The sequence below is a fragment of the Gopherus evgoodei genome, chromosome 11 (genome assembly GCF_007399415.2).
Source record: "Gopherus evgoodei ecotype Sinaloan lineage chromosome 11, rGopEvg1_v1.p, whole genome shotgun sequence".
In the NCBI taxonomy this organism is placed as follows: domain Eukaryota; kingdom Metazoa; phylum Chordata; order Testudines; family Testudinidae; genus Gopherus; species Gopherus evgoodei.
In genome coordinates, this window is record NC_044332.1 from 64,521,199 (window position 1) to 64,534,934 (window position 13,736).

The window sequence follows — 13,736 nt, forward strand, 5'->3', positions numbered from 1 at the left end:
GCTGAGCAGATAGTAGGTAAATGATAAATTGTCAAGGTCCACTTCAAGACAATCACTCAGCTCTGAAAGGAAGAAGGATTATGTATGCATCCTCAATTGTCACCTAGGTGATTGCAGGAGGCAACATTTTTAAAAACAAAATAAAAACTGAGTACAGCAAATTAATCCCATTGTCCCTCTGCAGTGACTTGCTCGTGGCACCTAATGAACCCCTGATACAAGCTATTGCCCAGGAGGCAAAGATATCTGAGATTTTCCATCAGCATCTCTCTTCCAACTTCTTTCCCTTGGTAATATTTTAAAACTCATTTAGTTTAGAGCTGAGCTCAAGCCAGAATATCCCAATATGGATTTTGAATACTTTAGAATTTGGAATAGCCAGTTAAGAATTATGTTTCAAAACTTTTATGATCTGTCATTTGTAAAATTTTGGATTATAAACACCTTTAAGGTTTGGAGTGTTCTGAGATGCATTATTCTAAAACAGGCTCAGCTCTGTTCCAGTGAACACATAAAAGTCAGTAGGTCTAATAATCCTATTTACCTCAAGTCCTCACTACAGCTGCTCTCATACCAGCCATGCTATATATACAGTTTGTAAATTGCTTTGGGGTCCTTTGGGATGAAAGGCGCTAGATAAATGTAAGTTACTTTTTGTAATTACTTTTGAAGTGCTGATTGCTTGGCCATGTTCTTATTTGTATAGTTGGAACTGTGAATTTTAAAAGCAGAGCTATGGCTTTTTTTTGAGTTGGGGAAGAAAGTATGTGCTAAGACTTTGATTTATGTTTTTCTATTCTGCTTTTTGAACATATGTAGGAGGGCAAGGAGTAGAGTAAGTACATTTAGAGAATGTGCTTGTATGGTATAATTTATCTTTGATACTGAAACAACCAGTTTATAAATTCTGTTAAGCAGCCTCCACTGATTCAGCACTTTTTCATATACCTAGCTGCTGATTCACTGTTGTCGAATCACGTGCATTAATTGAGGTTGAAGCATAAAGAAGTTATCTGGATATAGGCTTGGGGCTAGATTCTGGTGGTCCCTGAAGCAGCCACCATTGGTATTGGACCAGAGCAGTATAGACTAGGGCACTATTTCTCACTCATTGGTCATTGCCTTTCATGACCCACCTGGGGAAGTCATGAAAGGCAATCAGGGGGTCACGAGACACTGAAAGTTTTATTACAACTCTAAAGCCAAGAAAATAAAATTTGCATGATAACTTCAGCGCAGCCAAATCCGTCAACATTTGACAGGTCAAATGTCCTATTTACAGTAGTAGTTGTATTGTATAGGTTTATCATTGATGCATTTTGTACTGTTGAGTTTATAGTAAATGTAAGGGCGTTGTGAACATTTGTGACTTCGAACAAGGGTTTGCCAACCTGAAAAGGGTGAGAAACACTAGTCTAGGAAAAGAACACAGGCCTTTCTGAGGGCAGAGCCAACCCTTGGCAGCCTCAGGATCTTCCCTGGTAATGATTGAAAGCAGCAGCAGCAGCAGCAACAACAGAGAAAGAGGTCCAATCAGAACTCTCTCCCCTGAATCTTCACAGGCCTGGACAACCAATGATATGAGCAGACTGCTTTTCACAGCTGGAAGTTTGAACATTATTTTCTGCCCCAACATTGGCTTTCTGCCCCAAACTTTTCTTACTTTCTCATAGTCCCTTTACTGCTGGTTTATTCTCCCTGCCCTCCATGCTCTGCTCTCCATTACTTCTACTATCACTACTACTCACTATCTTTTCTTTTCTGAAATAAGGATGAGATGTGCAAAGTAGTCAGTGTAGTCTTGGGCCTGGCAGATCCCCAGTTGCTGGAGTCATCATTAGCAATAACATAAGGTAAACCAGCCTTCAAGCTGCTTTACCTCACTCCAGAATTGGGGAGCCACAAAATGCCAGCTTTGTCCTCCTGAAATTTGCCAGCTTGGAGGAGCTGAGGCAGAACATCTCCAAGTATATAACTCACTGGATAGTCCTGCCATCTCTAGTCCCTGTTAATTGAAGTTGATGCTTTTTGCCAAGATAAAAATAAATCAATAAACAAACTTTATGTGAGGGCGGGCAGGACAAAATATGAGTAATTTATCTTCTGCTTTTTTAAGTGTGGCAATAAATTAAAGCTGTTTCTGGTATTCTGATTGTATTTTATGAGGGAATCAGCATTTTTAGATGAAAAAGAAGGGGGGATAGTTTAGGAAGGACATGTTTTCATTGATGTTGGCAACTCCTTATGATTCCCTTCCTAGACAGTGTTGTAAGGTATATACTTATCTTGACATGTATGTAGGGATTGCATTTTCTTTTATGTCTGTGCAAAACATATCACGTGATAGGTGCTGCTGCAATATAGATGATAATGAGACTAATACAAATAGGAAGTATGAAGTCTAAAGCTGAGAAAGGCTCCTAAAAAAGCAGCCTAAGTGTTTTTCAGATGGATTAAGAAAAAATGCTGCCCATGCAAGCCAATTATAAATTTCATCCAGAAAAAAAATCTGGATGAATATGATACTGAAAACTGACCAACTTGCAGATTTGTATCCTTTTGAGTGCAATTGGAGGAAAATAGAGCAGTCCTTGTTCAGTAGTATCACTAAGGTTTTGACTCCGCATTCATTGAAGACTGAGTATTGTTCTTCTAGAGGTGTTCTTTTGTTAGACCTTTTATAGAAACAGCCACAGAACAAGTGGTAACGTCTTGTAAACCCAGAACTCATAGGGACCATTAGAGAAGGATCTATAATGGATGGAGCCAAATTTCTTCTGTTACCTTTTTGAGTCACTGGGCCATGTTTTTATTCAAGCTGGAAGGTTGCTTTGTGCCTTTCCTGCTTGATCTCAGATATGTAACATAAAATACACTCTGTTGCACCTCCTCTACCATTCTTCCACCGAAATCCCCAAGCCCCGTAGAATACATGGACCTTTCCTTGTTTGCTTTTGTAACAGGGCGGCAGATTCTGGGATCCTATACAGGGATACAGAGCACTTCTGTGGAATCATCTTGATGCAAAATACCTCAGCCCTACAAAGAGATTGAGTTATTTTTGCTCCGTTGTGGTATCTGGTGGCTCTTTTTAACTCAAACCAGGATATATGTGTCTGGGGTTGAGGGAACTAGGGGTTTGGACAAGAGAGGTTCTGTAGGTTAGCCCTAGGAACACCTAAACTTGGGGAGAAAATTTAGGTTGAGGTTTATGCTGTTAAGCCCTTGGAAGCTGGATGACATAGGCAGGTGTAGCTTTTCCTTCAGAGAATATTGTTTGCTTGCAACTTTACAATTTTTGTGTGGCTCCTCCTGACTGGATGGTCTGTTCATAATAAAAATTAATCATCAAAAGGAAAAACACTTTTTCTCTTCTTTCCATGCTGAAAAGTAATGAGATACAGGATCAGATTCAGACAAAATATTCTGGCTCCTCTGATCTTTCACTCAAAACTTGAATCCCAACCTGAATCCAAGATAAAGAACTTCTGGACTTTAGGAGACTTTAGATCTGGATCCAATGCAAAATTCCAGTGCTAATGGCCATCTCCAGCAGGAGAGAATGACGCCGGAAGGTTAGACAAGGCTATAAAATTCTTTCAGTAAAAGCATTCTCTTTAGTTCTTATTGTCCCTATGGTAATCAATGTTTTCACGCTTAAAGGAGTGTAAATTGGTACTGGAAGATACTTTTGCTGCTTTTGGTGCTTCTCCAATATTTTGTAATAGTTTTTGAGCACTGTGTAATGAGAATTTAAATATTTGCTCTATTAAATGGGAAGAGAGAGCTTTGCTGGTGTACCCTTATTATTTGTTTCTTGAGCTCAAGTGTATGAGACTTGATTTGATTCTATGGCTTTTCTGGTGGCAGACACCGTTAGTCTTGCTGGTAGCAGGAATAGTTGTTATGCACAGAATTAAACCAGAAGTTCCAATGGTTCACCTGTTTTTTGCTCCATTTTTATAGTGAAAGAACTCCTGCCAATAAAGGTTAAAATATAAGAAATTCCTTATGTTTGAAAAAGAGAGGGAGGATTGAGGTCTTGTTAAATTCCTGTGCTTGGATTCAAACATTCTGGTTTCAGTCCTGACCTTGCCACAGTCTTCCTTTGTGACTCTGAGCAAGTAACTTATTCCCTCTGTGCTTAAGTTCCCTATCTGTAAAATGGGAGTAAAGATACTTCACTTCTCCCACCCTTTGTCTGACTTGTCTGTTTAGGAGGTAAACTCTCTGGGGTCGATACTGCCTCTTACTATATTTCTGTACAGCACCCAGCACTGAGGGGTCCTGATCTGTTTGGACCTCTTGGGACCACCATAATACAAATATGTTTGATGTTTCTGGTGCCAAAGCCTCTCGTAAACTAAGATGGAAAGTAAGATGAATGGAGTTTCTGTGGCAATACATTTTTTTTTTTGCCTATTCCCTGGCATAGTATTCGCTATTACTCTGCAGTGCTGTTCAAAAGCAATAAAAAGGGCAAAAAATGGATATTCCTTCCACTTCCCCTCAGAAGGCTAGTGAACAATGGAATTGTACAAATGTGTGCCCAGGAGGATGGTGTAGATGGTGCAGTCACTCTTCACATCTGCCATGATCAAAATGCATTCAGCAGTTCTTAAGGGGCCTGGTGAGTGTGTTGCTGCCCAAATAGCTCATAAAGTCATCTGCTATCTGCCTGTGTAGGTTTTTGCAGGTGATGTTTATCTTTTACTCACTCTGATCTAACATCCCCCTTTTCCTCTTACATCCTTCTCTTCTCTTCTCTTCTCTTCTCTTCTCTTCTCTTCTCTTCTTCTTCTGGCTTCTCCCTTATGTCACCAGTGCCGTCTTCACCCATCTGTTTTTCATTTTTATCATTTGTGCCAACAAACTCTGCTACCTACTCCATGACAAGTGGATGCTGTTGGTCTTATTTTCATGATAGACTACAAGTTCATAGCTGTCAGATAAACCCATCAGAGCAGACTCTTCTTATTCAAACATCAGGGATTTTCCCACTTTCTGGCCATAAATTAAGAATTGATTTAGCTTTCTTTTTGCGGAAACTTAAAAAAGTTTCTGCCAAGTATCAGAGTACTACAGCATGCCCCTCCTTTCTGAAAAGATATATCAAAAAGTCCGTCCGACTGTTTTCTATGAAAATTAAAATAGAGCTTGATAACAGTAGAGAAATCATCAGATATTTAGCAGTGGAAGAACTGTTTGTGTGGGTGTTGGCTTATCTGTAAAATAGGAAGACACCTTGAAATGTTTGGGTATGTTTCTTTATCAGTTCAAAACAGTGGATAGCTCTTTCTAGTGTTTGCCTGAGCCTCATAAAGAAAATCATTTTAAGCAGGAAACTGGATTCTCTTCTTCTGTGTACAAGAACATCAACTGTTGCTGATTCATATGGAGCTGTTTTTAACATACATATATTTGTAAAATGCCATTGAAGCGTTTTTTTTGTTTATGATTTTTTTCGGATAGTGTGTGTGTGTTGAACTAAGTTAAATATATTGGGATGTTGTATTCCAAGATAATACACTGCTCTTCGAGATATAAAAGAGTTCACCACACTAAAGATTTGTTTATTTATAATATAAAGGCAGTGACAGTTTCAGGTTAACAAAAGTAGGCTGTAATTCTATATCATTCCACACCTGCATTAGAGGAAATTAAAATAAACATTAAAGGGTTGTTCTTTTAAGGTGTTCCTTATCTGAGTGATTTCTTTCCTCACTTCCTGATTTCTACTTCAAGCAGTTTAACCTAGCCAGCCCCATGACTGCAGAGTATAATCTGTGTGCGTGTTGTGTGCATTAGTAACACTCAACTATGGTCTGTTGCTTTCCTCCAACGTAGGGTTTGCCCATTGGAATTTGAACTCTATATGAATCCACTGGCTATGCCAACCCTATACCGTAGTGCAGGGAGAAGGCTTCCTATGTTTTGTGTGCGCTCATGGGCAGAATCTTTTGCATAGTATCCTGGTGTTTCTGGTGTGTTTGAGAGTTAGGTTTGCACACAAACCTGCTCAGAATTCAGCTCGTTTTGAATAAAACAGTAATCAAGATGCCAATCCAAGAGTAGTTTGAGGTTTACTGGTGCCATGTATAGTCATCTACAAAACTATTATGCACTTAAACAGAGGGGCCTGGAATCTGATTTCAATCCAATGTGAGTCAGAAGTAACAACAACGTTAATGCCAGGATAAGTGAATTCAAAATCAGGCCTTGACCCTGTGGGAAGGCAATAAAAGAGAACTTCAGTGTATGCCTATGTTAACAAAAGAAAGCAAATAGCTACAGGAAAGCAGGTCGGTTCCATGGGAGTACCTAACTAGTGATATTGGTTTGCTTTTGTTGTTCTCGTAGCACATCAGTTACATAAATTAAATTAGAAAATTGGAGTTCTAAAATACAGCAAGTTTACAGAAAGAACATGAGGTTTAGAAAGAAAGCAAGAAGGAGAAAAATGTGTGGTAAGGGAACTATATCAGGAGGTACTAACAGTGGGGTACTGAAGGCCTTGAATACTTATCAGGAGCCTCAGGGAACAGTGTCTCTAATAGCAGAAGTGGATGACTGCAATCACATATTGTGTTTCAGGGATGGGGTGGTCATGAGTGTTTTTATTACAGGACTTACAATAATAGGAAGTTTAGTTTATATTATGAACTGTCAGGACAATTTCTTAATAATTTTAAATATTTAAGGAAAGAGGATCATTCAGTGTACTGGGAGGTACAGTTACCACCTGTTCTATTGCAAAGTTCAATAGAGGCATCTGTTCTTAGATTTAATATTCTCAAATATATTTTGGTAATCTCTGTTGTTTAATTAAACCCTGAGGGCACAGAGATGCTTGAAAACCTCCTCATGGGGCAGCATGGATACTTGCAGTCAACAACCCAGGAGCAGCGTTAAGAACTACATTTTGTTAAGCAGCCAGTTATCAAAGAGGATTACACACTACAAAGGATTAAATACTGCATAAAAAACCCCCAAAGGATGGGAATGAATGAAATTACCAGAGAATTAAGCTATAAACCAATGTTCTAGAGGATTTCAGTCAGCACTTTGTGGAACCCCATTCTATTGATCTAAATTATTTCTGAGATATTTTATAATGATAAATGATTCACTTACAGAGTCATTACTATATCTGGTCACCCTTTTTAGGGTTATACTTACAATTATATCTAAAAAGACTATGAGGTTAATCAGCAATATTTGTATGTTCTAGGGGTACATAAATTAAAATGTATAGAAGTCTATTTGCATATAATTCTGGGAAATTATTGATCTCAAATCTTTGGCAGCTTTTTAAACTTTTTTTTCTTTTGTTGTTTAGAGGCATATTTTGGTGGCTAACACAGAAGATCAGCTATTGCAAATCATAAAACAGGGCATAGAAACTTGTGTAGTGCCGGTTGGAGCTTATAAAATCAATATATATTTTAGTCTCACTAAATATCTCATTAATTCATTCTATTGACTTAAAGTAGCTGATACCTTATTAAATACTAAATATGTTTTTGATTCAAGAAAAAAAGTGTATCATTGACTCCCCAGAGGTTCTTCCATTTACCCCAAGTCCCAATATCTGATAACCTCTGTAACCATCTAGTGGGGATTTGTATTATGAACATAAATAGTATGAGTCATGGCATAGGGAAGTTTAGAGAGATCTTGTTAGCCTGAAAATGACGTTTTTCATGTAATATTATCTTGTATTTCCCCCAATATAAGTTTAGAAACCTACAAAGTCAAATGTGTGTTTAAAAGTCATAGTTTTCTGCGTTTGTTTTGGAACTGAATCCATTATGTTTCAGTCTTGCCTGGATGTGGATGAGGGTGGTGAAAGAGCAGTACTGCGCTATTAAATACACTTGCTGAACATGGTGCTTTTATTACTCATGATCCAATAAAATGAAGCAAGGTGAAGGGAGTGGGCTGTTCAGGCCAATTGTTAACTGGGACATGGCACCTAGCATGCTTCTAGCTGGCTTAGGAAGATACTATTTTTTCAGAAACCTTGGGCATATTTCTGTCAGTGGTTGCCCCTGCACAAGCAGCAAAGAATTCTGTGGCACCTTATAGACTAACAGACGTTTTGGAGCATGAGCTTTCGTGGGTGAATACCCACTTCCTCAGATGCATGCATCCTACGAAGTGGGTATTCACCCACGAAAGCTCATGCTCCAAAACGTCTGTTAGTCTATAAGGTGCCACAGGATTCTTTGCTGCTTTTACAGATCCAGACTAACACGGCTACCCTCTGATACTTGCCCCTGCACAGTGATTTTCTAAACCTCACTTGAGCAGACACTACTCTTGGCAGAAGGGGTCAGCAGAAGAAGAAATATGATCTAGTCCATATCTAAAGCCCTTGCTTTCCTCAAAGAGACCTGCTCAAGCTGTCCATGGAGTAATCAGGCAGTCTGTTTATACAGGATACAAAAATTCATGTATAGTTTGTATTCTGGTTGTTCCCTTTTTCAGGGGATCCCCAGCAGTTTCATCCACAAGGAAGCCTCATGTCTCATCATCTTACTGTAGTTCCCAGGTCTATGAACCTGGGCCAAAATTGCAAATATGAATTTTGAATTGGGTGCTTAATGTGAGATGACTTAAAGGGGTATGGACTTCAGGAATTGCTAAACACCAGCTCCCTGACAAGCGCCACAGCTGGCAATGATGTTACCCTCAACTGCCCATTTTATCTCATGCTGCCCCTCACACATGGAGGAGCTCTCCATAAGCATCTGTAGAGCCACTTTATTCTTCTCCTTCAAATCCCTCCTTAAAAAGCTCCTTTGCTGTGATTCCTATGGGGTAGGGGAAGGAGACTTGACAAGGATTAGACTGTTGGAGTGCAGAGACCACTGGCTCACCAATATTGCCACATTGTTTCCTTGTACTCCCTATCTGTTTGTATCCATCTTGTCTTATGCTTAGATTAAGAGATCTTTGGGGCAGGGACCATATTTCTGTTCTATCTGCTCAGCCTCTACCACAATGGGGCCTAATCCATAAGCAGGGCTCCTATGAGCTACAATAATACAAATAAAGTTCTGTCTCAGTGTGCACTGGGTTTGTCAAAAAATCTAGGGTGGGACTTCTGTGCGCAGTCTCTTATTTAGTTGTTGATCCTTTTCAGAAATGTGGAGGGGATATTTTCAGAACATGACACAGTCTAATAACCCAAGAAAAGTTCTTTGCGGAGAAGGGAGCTAGCAAAGTCCAGCCCGAGTTCCTTTTCTCCTGATTTAGAGGAACAATATCTTCTTGTTTCCTCCTTCAGGCTATACAGGCATGGGCACGCCCCAGGAAACTGGGATGAGGAACATCCTATATTGGCACAGTGTGTGCATGTGACACTGATGTTCACAATCTGGCATCTATGATATCTGATGATGTTTGTGTCACTATTAAAGCAATGGGAAAGCAGTAGAATCTAAGGAAATTGAAACACACACACAAATAGGGCGAAGCATGCAAAAAATAATCCCTGTAATAAACACCCAGAAGAACATAAACTTTTTTAAACTATCTTATTTAATTGGGTGGGAGGGGGATTTTTCAGTGCTCCATTAAGTAACGGATCTGCAATTAATCTGGTGCTTTCTCTGGTATTCAGCCCTTTCAGAGAGAATGGGAGCCAAGATCATTGGCTGAGCTGTGTAGCTGTCACATTTTCAGTGCTGGAAAGGTGCGGTGGAAGTGAATCGAAGCAGTATTTTAGCTTGCTATTGCACATCACCAGGAGCACCGAGAATGATGAACGAAATGAATACTCTGAAGCTAAGTAAGAAACCAACTCTCTCAGTTTAGAGTAAGAAACACTCCTGCAGCAGCAGCAGCAGCAGAAGCAGCAAAGTCTGCGAGAGAAAAGAACTGATTTTTAGCCATCCGTTCCAACTCCTTGTGGGATTGTGCACTGTCCAGGGTGCTGAAACATGAACCAAACAGCAACTGTGTCCCATCATGTCAAGTGTCAGTCATCTAAGCCAATCAAGGTAAGGGCAACATTTGTTTATTTTATTCCTCTGTAGTGTCGTATGTACATTGTAATTCCATATATTTAACACACATCAATTTGTATGCTGGGTTTGCTACCAATAGAGCGTGTTTGGATTGTGTTTGGAAGGAAGGTTGAATCCAAGTAAAGGATTTGTGTATAGTAAGCTGCATAAGGGGAGAACATAGTAGTGAGTGTAGTATACAGGGTCATTTATAATTCGTAGTTTTAATCTTAGTGTCTGGAATCTTGGTACAATGCAGAAAGTTTCCCAAACTTGGGGTGAGTTTGCAGTATCATTTGGTCGGTGAAAGAAATTAAGAAGACTATACAAGATATTGAAAAGAGCAAACCCGCATCCTGAAATTACTATGCAGCTGGCAGCTGAGTGTGATGATTTGCCATCTTTTTGCATCCTTTAACTAAAACACAAAAACCCCAGAGGCATTAACGTTGCAGCAGAGATAATGAACATTTGTTGATTAATTTTGTTAAGGTCTAAATCAATTTTTTACAAATGATTTCTTGAATCAAACCCATACGCATATTCATGTGAAAGTTTGTCATGTATTATCTGGCTAATTGAAAATACAGGTATATTGTTCTGGAAGATCTTACTTTATTTTTTGATTCTTTACTGCATGGGAGGGTCAATGGCTGTGGTGCGATGATCTAGAGGTGCAGTATAATATTGAGGTTTTATTAATGGTTGTATCATTCTTCAATCAATTCTGATTGGCATGGGGCTAATAGTTCATTTCACAGTAACTTACCTGGTTACTACTTTGGTTCTTTTCATTGTGCATTGTTACTGTACATGTGTATGTGTTGTAGTTCTGGCAAACGATGGGAATTTCTGATGGGAATAATCCGCTAGATTGTTTGCCATTTTCTTATCCTCTCTCTGACAAAGCCTTGGTTTTTACACTGGGTAAAGTTTTCTATTAATGCAAAATGACTTGACAGCTGATGTTCTAGTCTCTTTAATAAGGAAAAAGTAACCCCTAAATATATTGGTATGCAGTAAAAATGATCTCTATAAATATAAATGATTTTTCCTGGAATAATATAGTAAATGTCCATGTGTTTGACTATTTGTCTCAGTTCTGTTCTAAAGAGAAAGTACCACAAGAGGAAATTTTGCATTGGTTATTTTGTTTCACAGATTAAGGTGGAAATCTGCAAAAAGTACAGTCCAATACTTATATTTTCACATAATTCTAAACTGTGCAGTGATAACTGTGGTGCAAACTAACTTTAAGTGATATGACAAAATCTAGTTCTTTACCCTGTTTAATGGAAAAAGTTGGGAATTATTTATTTTTAAAAAGGAATGTCTGAAAGACAAAGATTAGAAAATTAGCAGCTAGGTTTTCTACACTTAATTGCTGGATGTAAAAAATCTTACACTTTTTAGTAACTGAGAGAGGAGGGAATAACAGGTATATATCTTCGATATCATTTGATCCTAAGGTTACAATTAATAGAGTACAGAGCTTAATGCAAACTATGTGTAGTCAGGAAGCAGTTGGGGATTGACCTTTGTTCTTAATGACTAGTCATGCAATTCATAATGGTATTTGTCAACCATAAATGACCAGTTTTTTTCATGCTCAAATGTTCAAGGTCACAAAAATGATGAATTGCAGTTGCCTTGGCCCACTTCAAAGAGTGCAAGTGTATATAATATTAAATCACTTCAAATCATTTCATACTTTGTAGGTCTAGCACTGAGAATAATAAGGGAACAGAGTGTACTGTGCAGTAAGGATGATTGCACTGTAAAGTATTCCTACATTATATTTGATATACTTATTTTTCACTGACAGCAACACTTCCTAAATTCATTTGACTGGACTTGTTAAACCAAAACAAAAACTGTTAGATACACAACTAAAACCAACCCAAACAAGTCAATATTCTTCAAAAAGAGAGAGAACATGATTCAGAGTCTTTTAGACATATCTTTCATTATACAACAAACATAGCAATACTGATACCATAAGTTAAACTATATTTCATTTTTTGCCCATTATTTAGTGTTAGGTGTAAGATGCACGTTAGAAAAGCTAAGCCAAGGGTTACTACATGGTAAGGGAAATATGACGTTGAAAAATTAGTAACAGACCTATTGTAGAATGCCCTATCACTGCAAGCTATATGTGAAATAAGTAATTAGTAAGCAGTAGAATTCACAGTGAATATTGCTAAGTATATTTTGACAAGTAGCATGGGAAATATTGGTAGAAAAATGGTAAAATCTATGGAGAACACGTAAAAGGATAACTTAGCACCGCTTGTTGTTTTGTCTATATAAAATAGTTCTTTGTTTTATCTCTTTGTTGTGTTCGTTATGCTTCTCTCAAAACACAGGCCCTTTACATCTCTGCTCACTCCTTGATACATTTGGTATGATGATACCACCATATGTTTGTTTGGAGTAGTTATTTCTTGTGCTGCTAGTGGAACCCGAAATTCTGAATTCTCATATACAAATACACAGAATGATGCACTTATCCCGTAAACTGAGTCTCGGATATTTGCTGCTATCACTGATGTAATTCATGTCCTGATTAGAAGTTCTGAAACTCCCATTTCATTATCCAGTGCAGCAGACTGCATGGCAAACAGTGACATGTTGAGTTATTTTGGGTCTTCACATTTTAACTGTTGATAAATTGTATACAGTAGAAATAAGCTATAAAAAGAACTGAATAAAAATACTTTGAAAAGGGCAACAGAATACACAGGAGTATGATGAATAGTTTTTCTCAGTAAAGTTTGACTGAAAATAGCTGGAGTTTAGTGAGCTAAATACTGAGCTCCTGCTGCTGTAGATGAATGTGATGAATAGTTGACTTGTACGTCTATGATTTTTTTCATGCATCAATAAGCTTTTGTTTTATACAGACTCATGGGGGCTGAGTCTTACTTTCAGCAAGGCCCTTTTACATCTCTCTTGGGATGTTAATGTGTAACTGGATACAAATTACAGCTACACCCATTTTCAGGTCCCTTACACTGCCAGAGCAATGTTACCTTAGTGTATGTGAGAATTAGATCCATGATGTCCAAATGGTGACATATGGCCATGTTAACATATGAAATCCGATTGTAGTGGAAAGTAGAAAAGAACAAAGATACCAAAACCCTTCAGTTTACCTAGGTTCAAATGCAAAATGTATTAATAAAATATTTTTTTAACTTCTAATCCTTTTTATAGCTTTTCTGAAGTGACTGCAAATCTTACCACCATGCTAGCAGTATTATGAATAATGATCTTTCACTCTGAGATCTGTAACAAATACTTTTAGGGTCTAGCAGTGAATGCTAAACACTTGTTTTATTTCTGCATCATTACAATATTGTCTTCTGAAGTCTTCCCTTCCTTTTCCCTCCCCCCAGGGCAATTATCCTGTTTTTATTCTTTACGCTCTTGGCCCATATTGTCAACACTGCAAGTAAATTAGACCCCGTAGCAGAATCACACTGTTATAGTGTACTAATAGCAAAATAAAAGTTTTTGTCACCAAGAAAAGAAAAAGCAAATAATAATATAATAGATTTGGAAAAAAAATATTGAATTACCATGACTGACCAAACTCTCTACCACTATAAATCCCCTGAAAACACAAATCTATATGAAAATTACAGGTCTTGCAGAGTAGGAGTGTTTGCTTCTCACTTCTTTCCACAGACAGGTCTATATTGTGCACTTCAGAAGAAA

General features: G+C 38.1%; 1 protein-coding gene across 1 annotated transcript in view; it reads left to right on the top strand.

Moving 5' to 3' along the window:
• The first annotated feature begins 9,920 nt into the window (after positions 1-9,920).
• DPP10 (dipeptidyl peptidase like 10) overlaps positions 9,921-13,736 on the top strand; it is an 863,493-nt gene continuing 859,677 nt past the window's right edge. Inside the window, exon 1 of the mRNA XM_030580652.1 lies at positions 9,921-10,007. Within this exon, the coding sequence (XP_030436512.1) occupies positions 9,948-10,007 (60 nt within the window). The 5' untranslated portion in view covers positions 9,921-9,947. The remainder of the gene's footprint in view (positions 10,008-13,736) is intronic.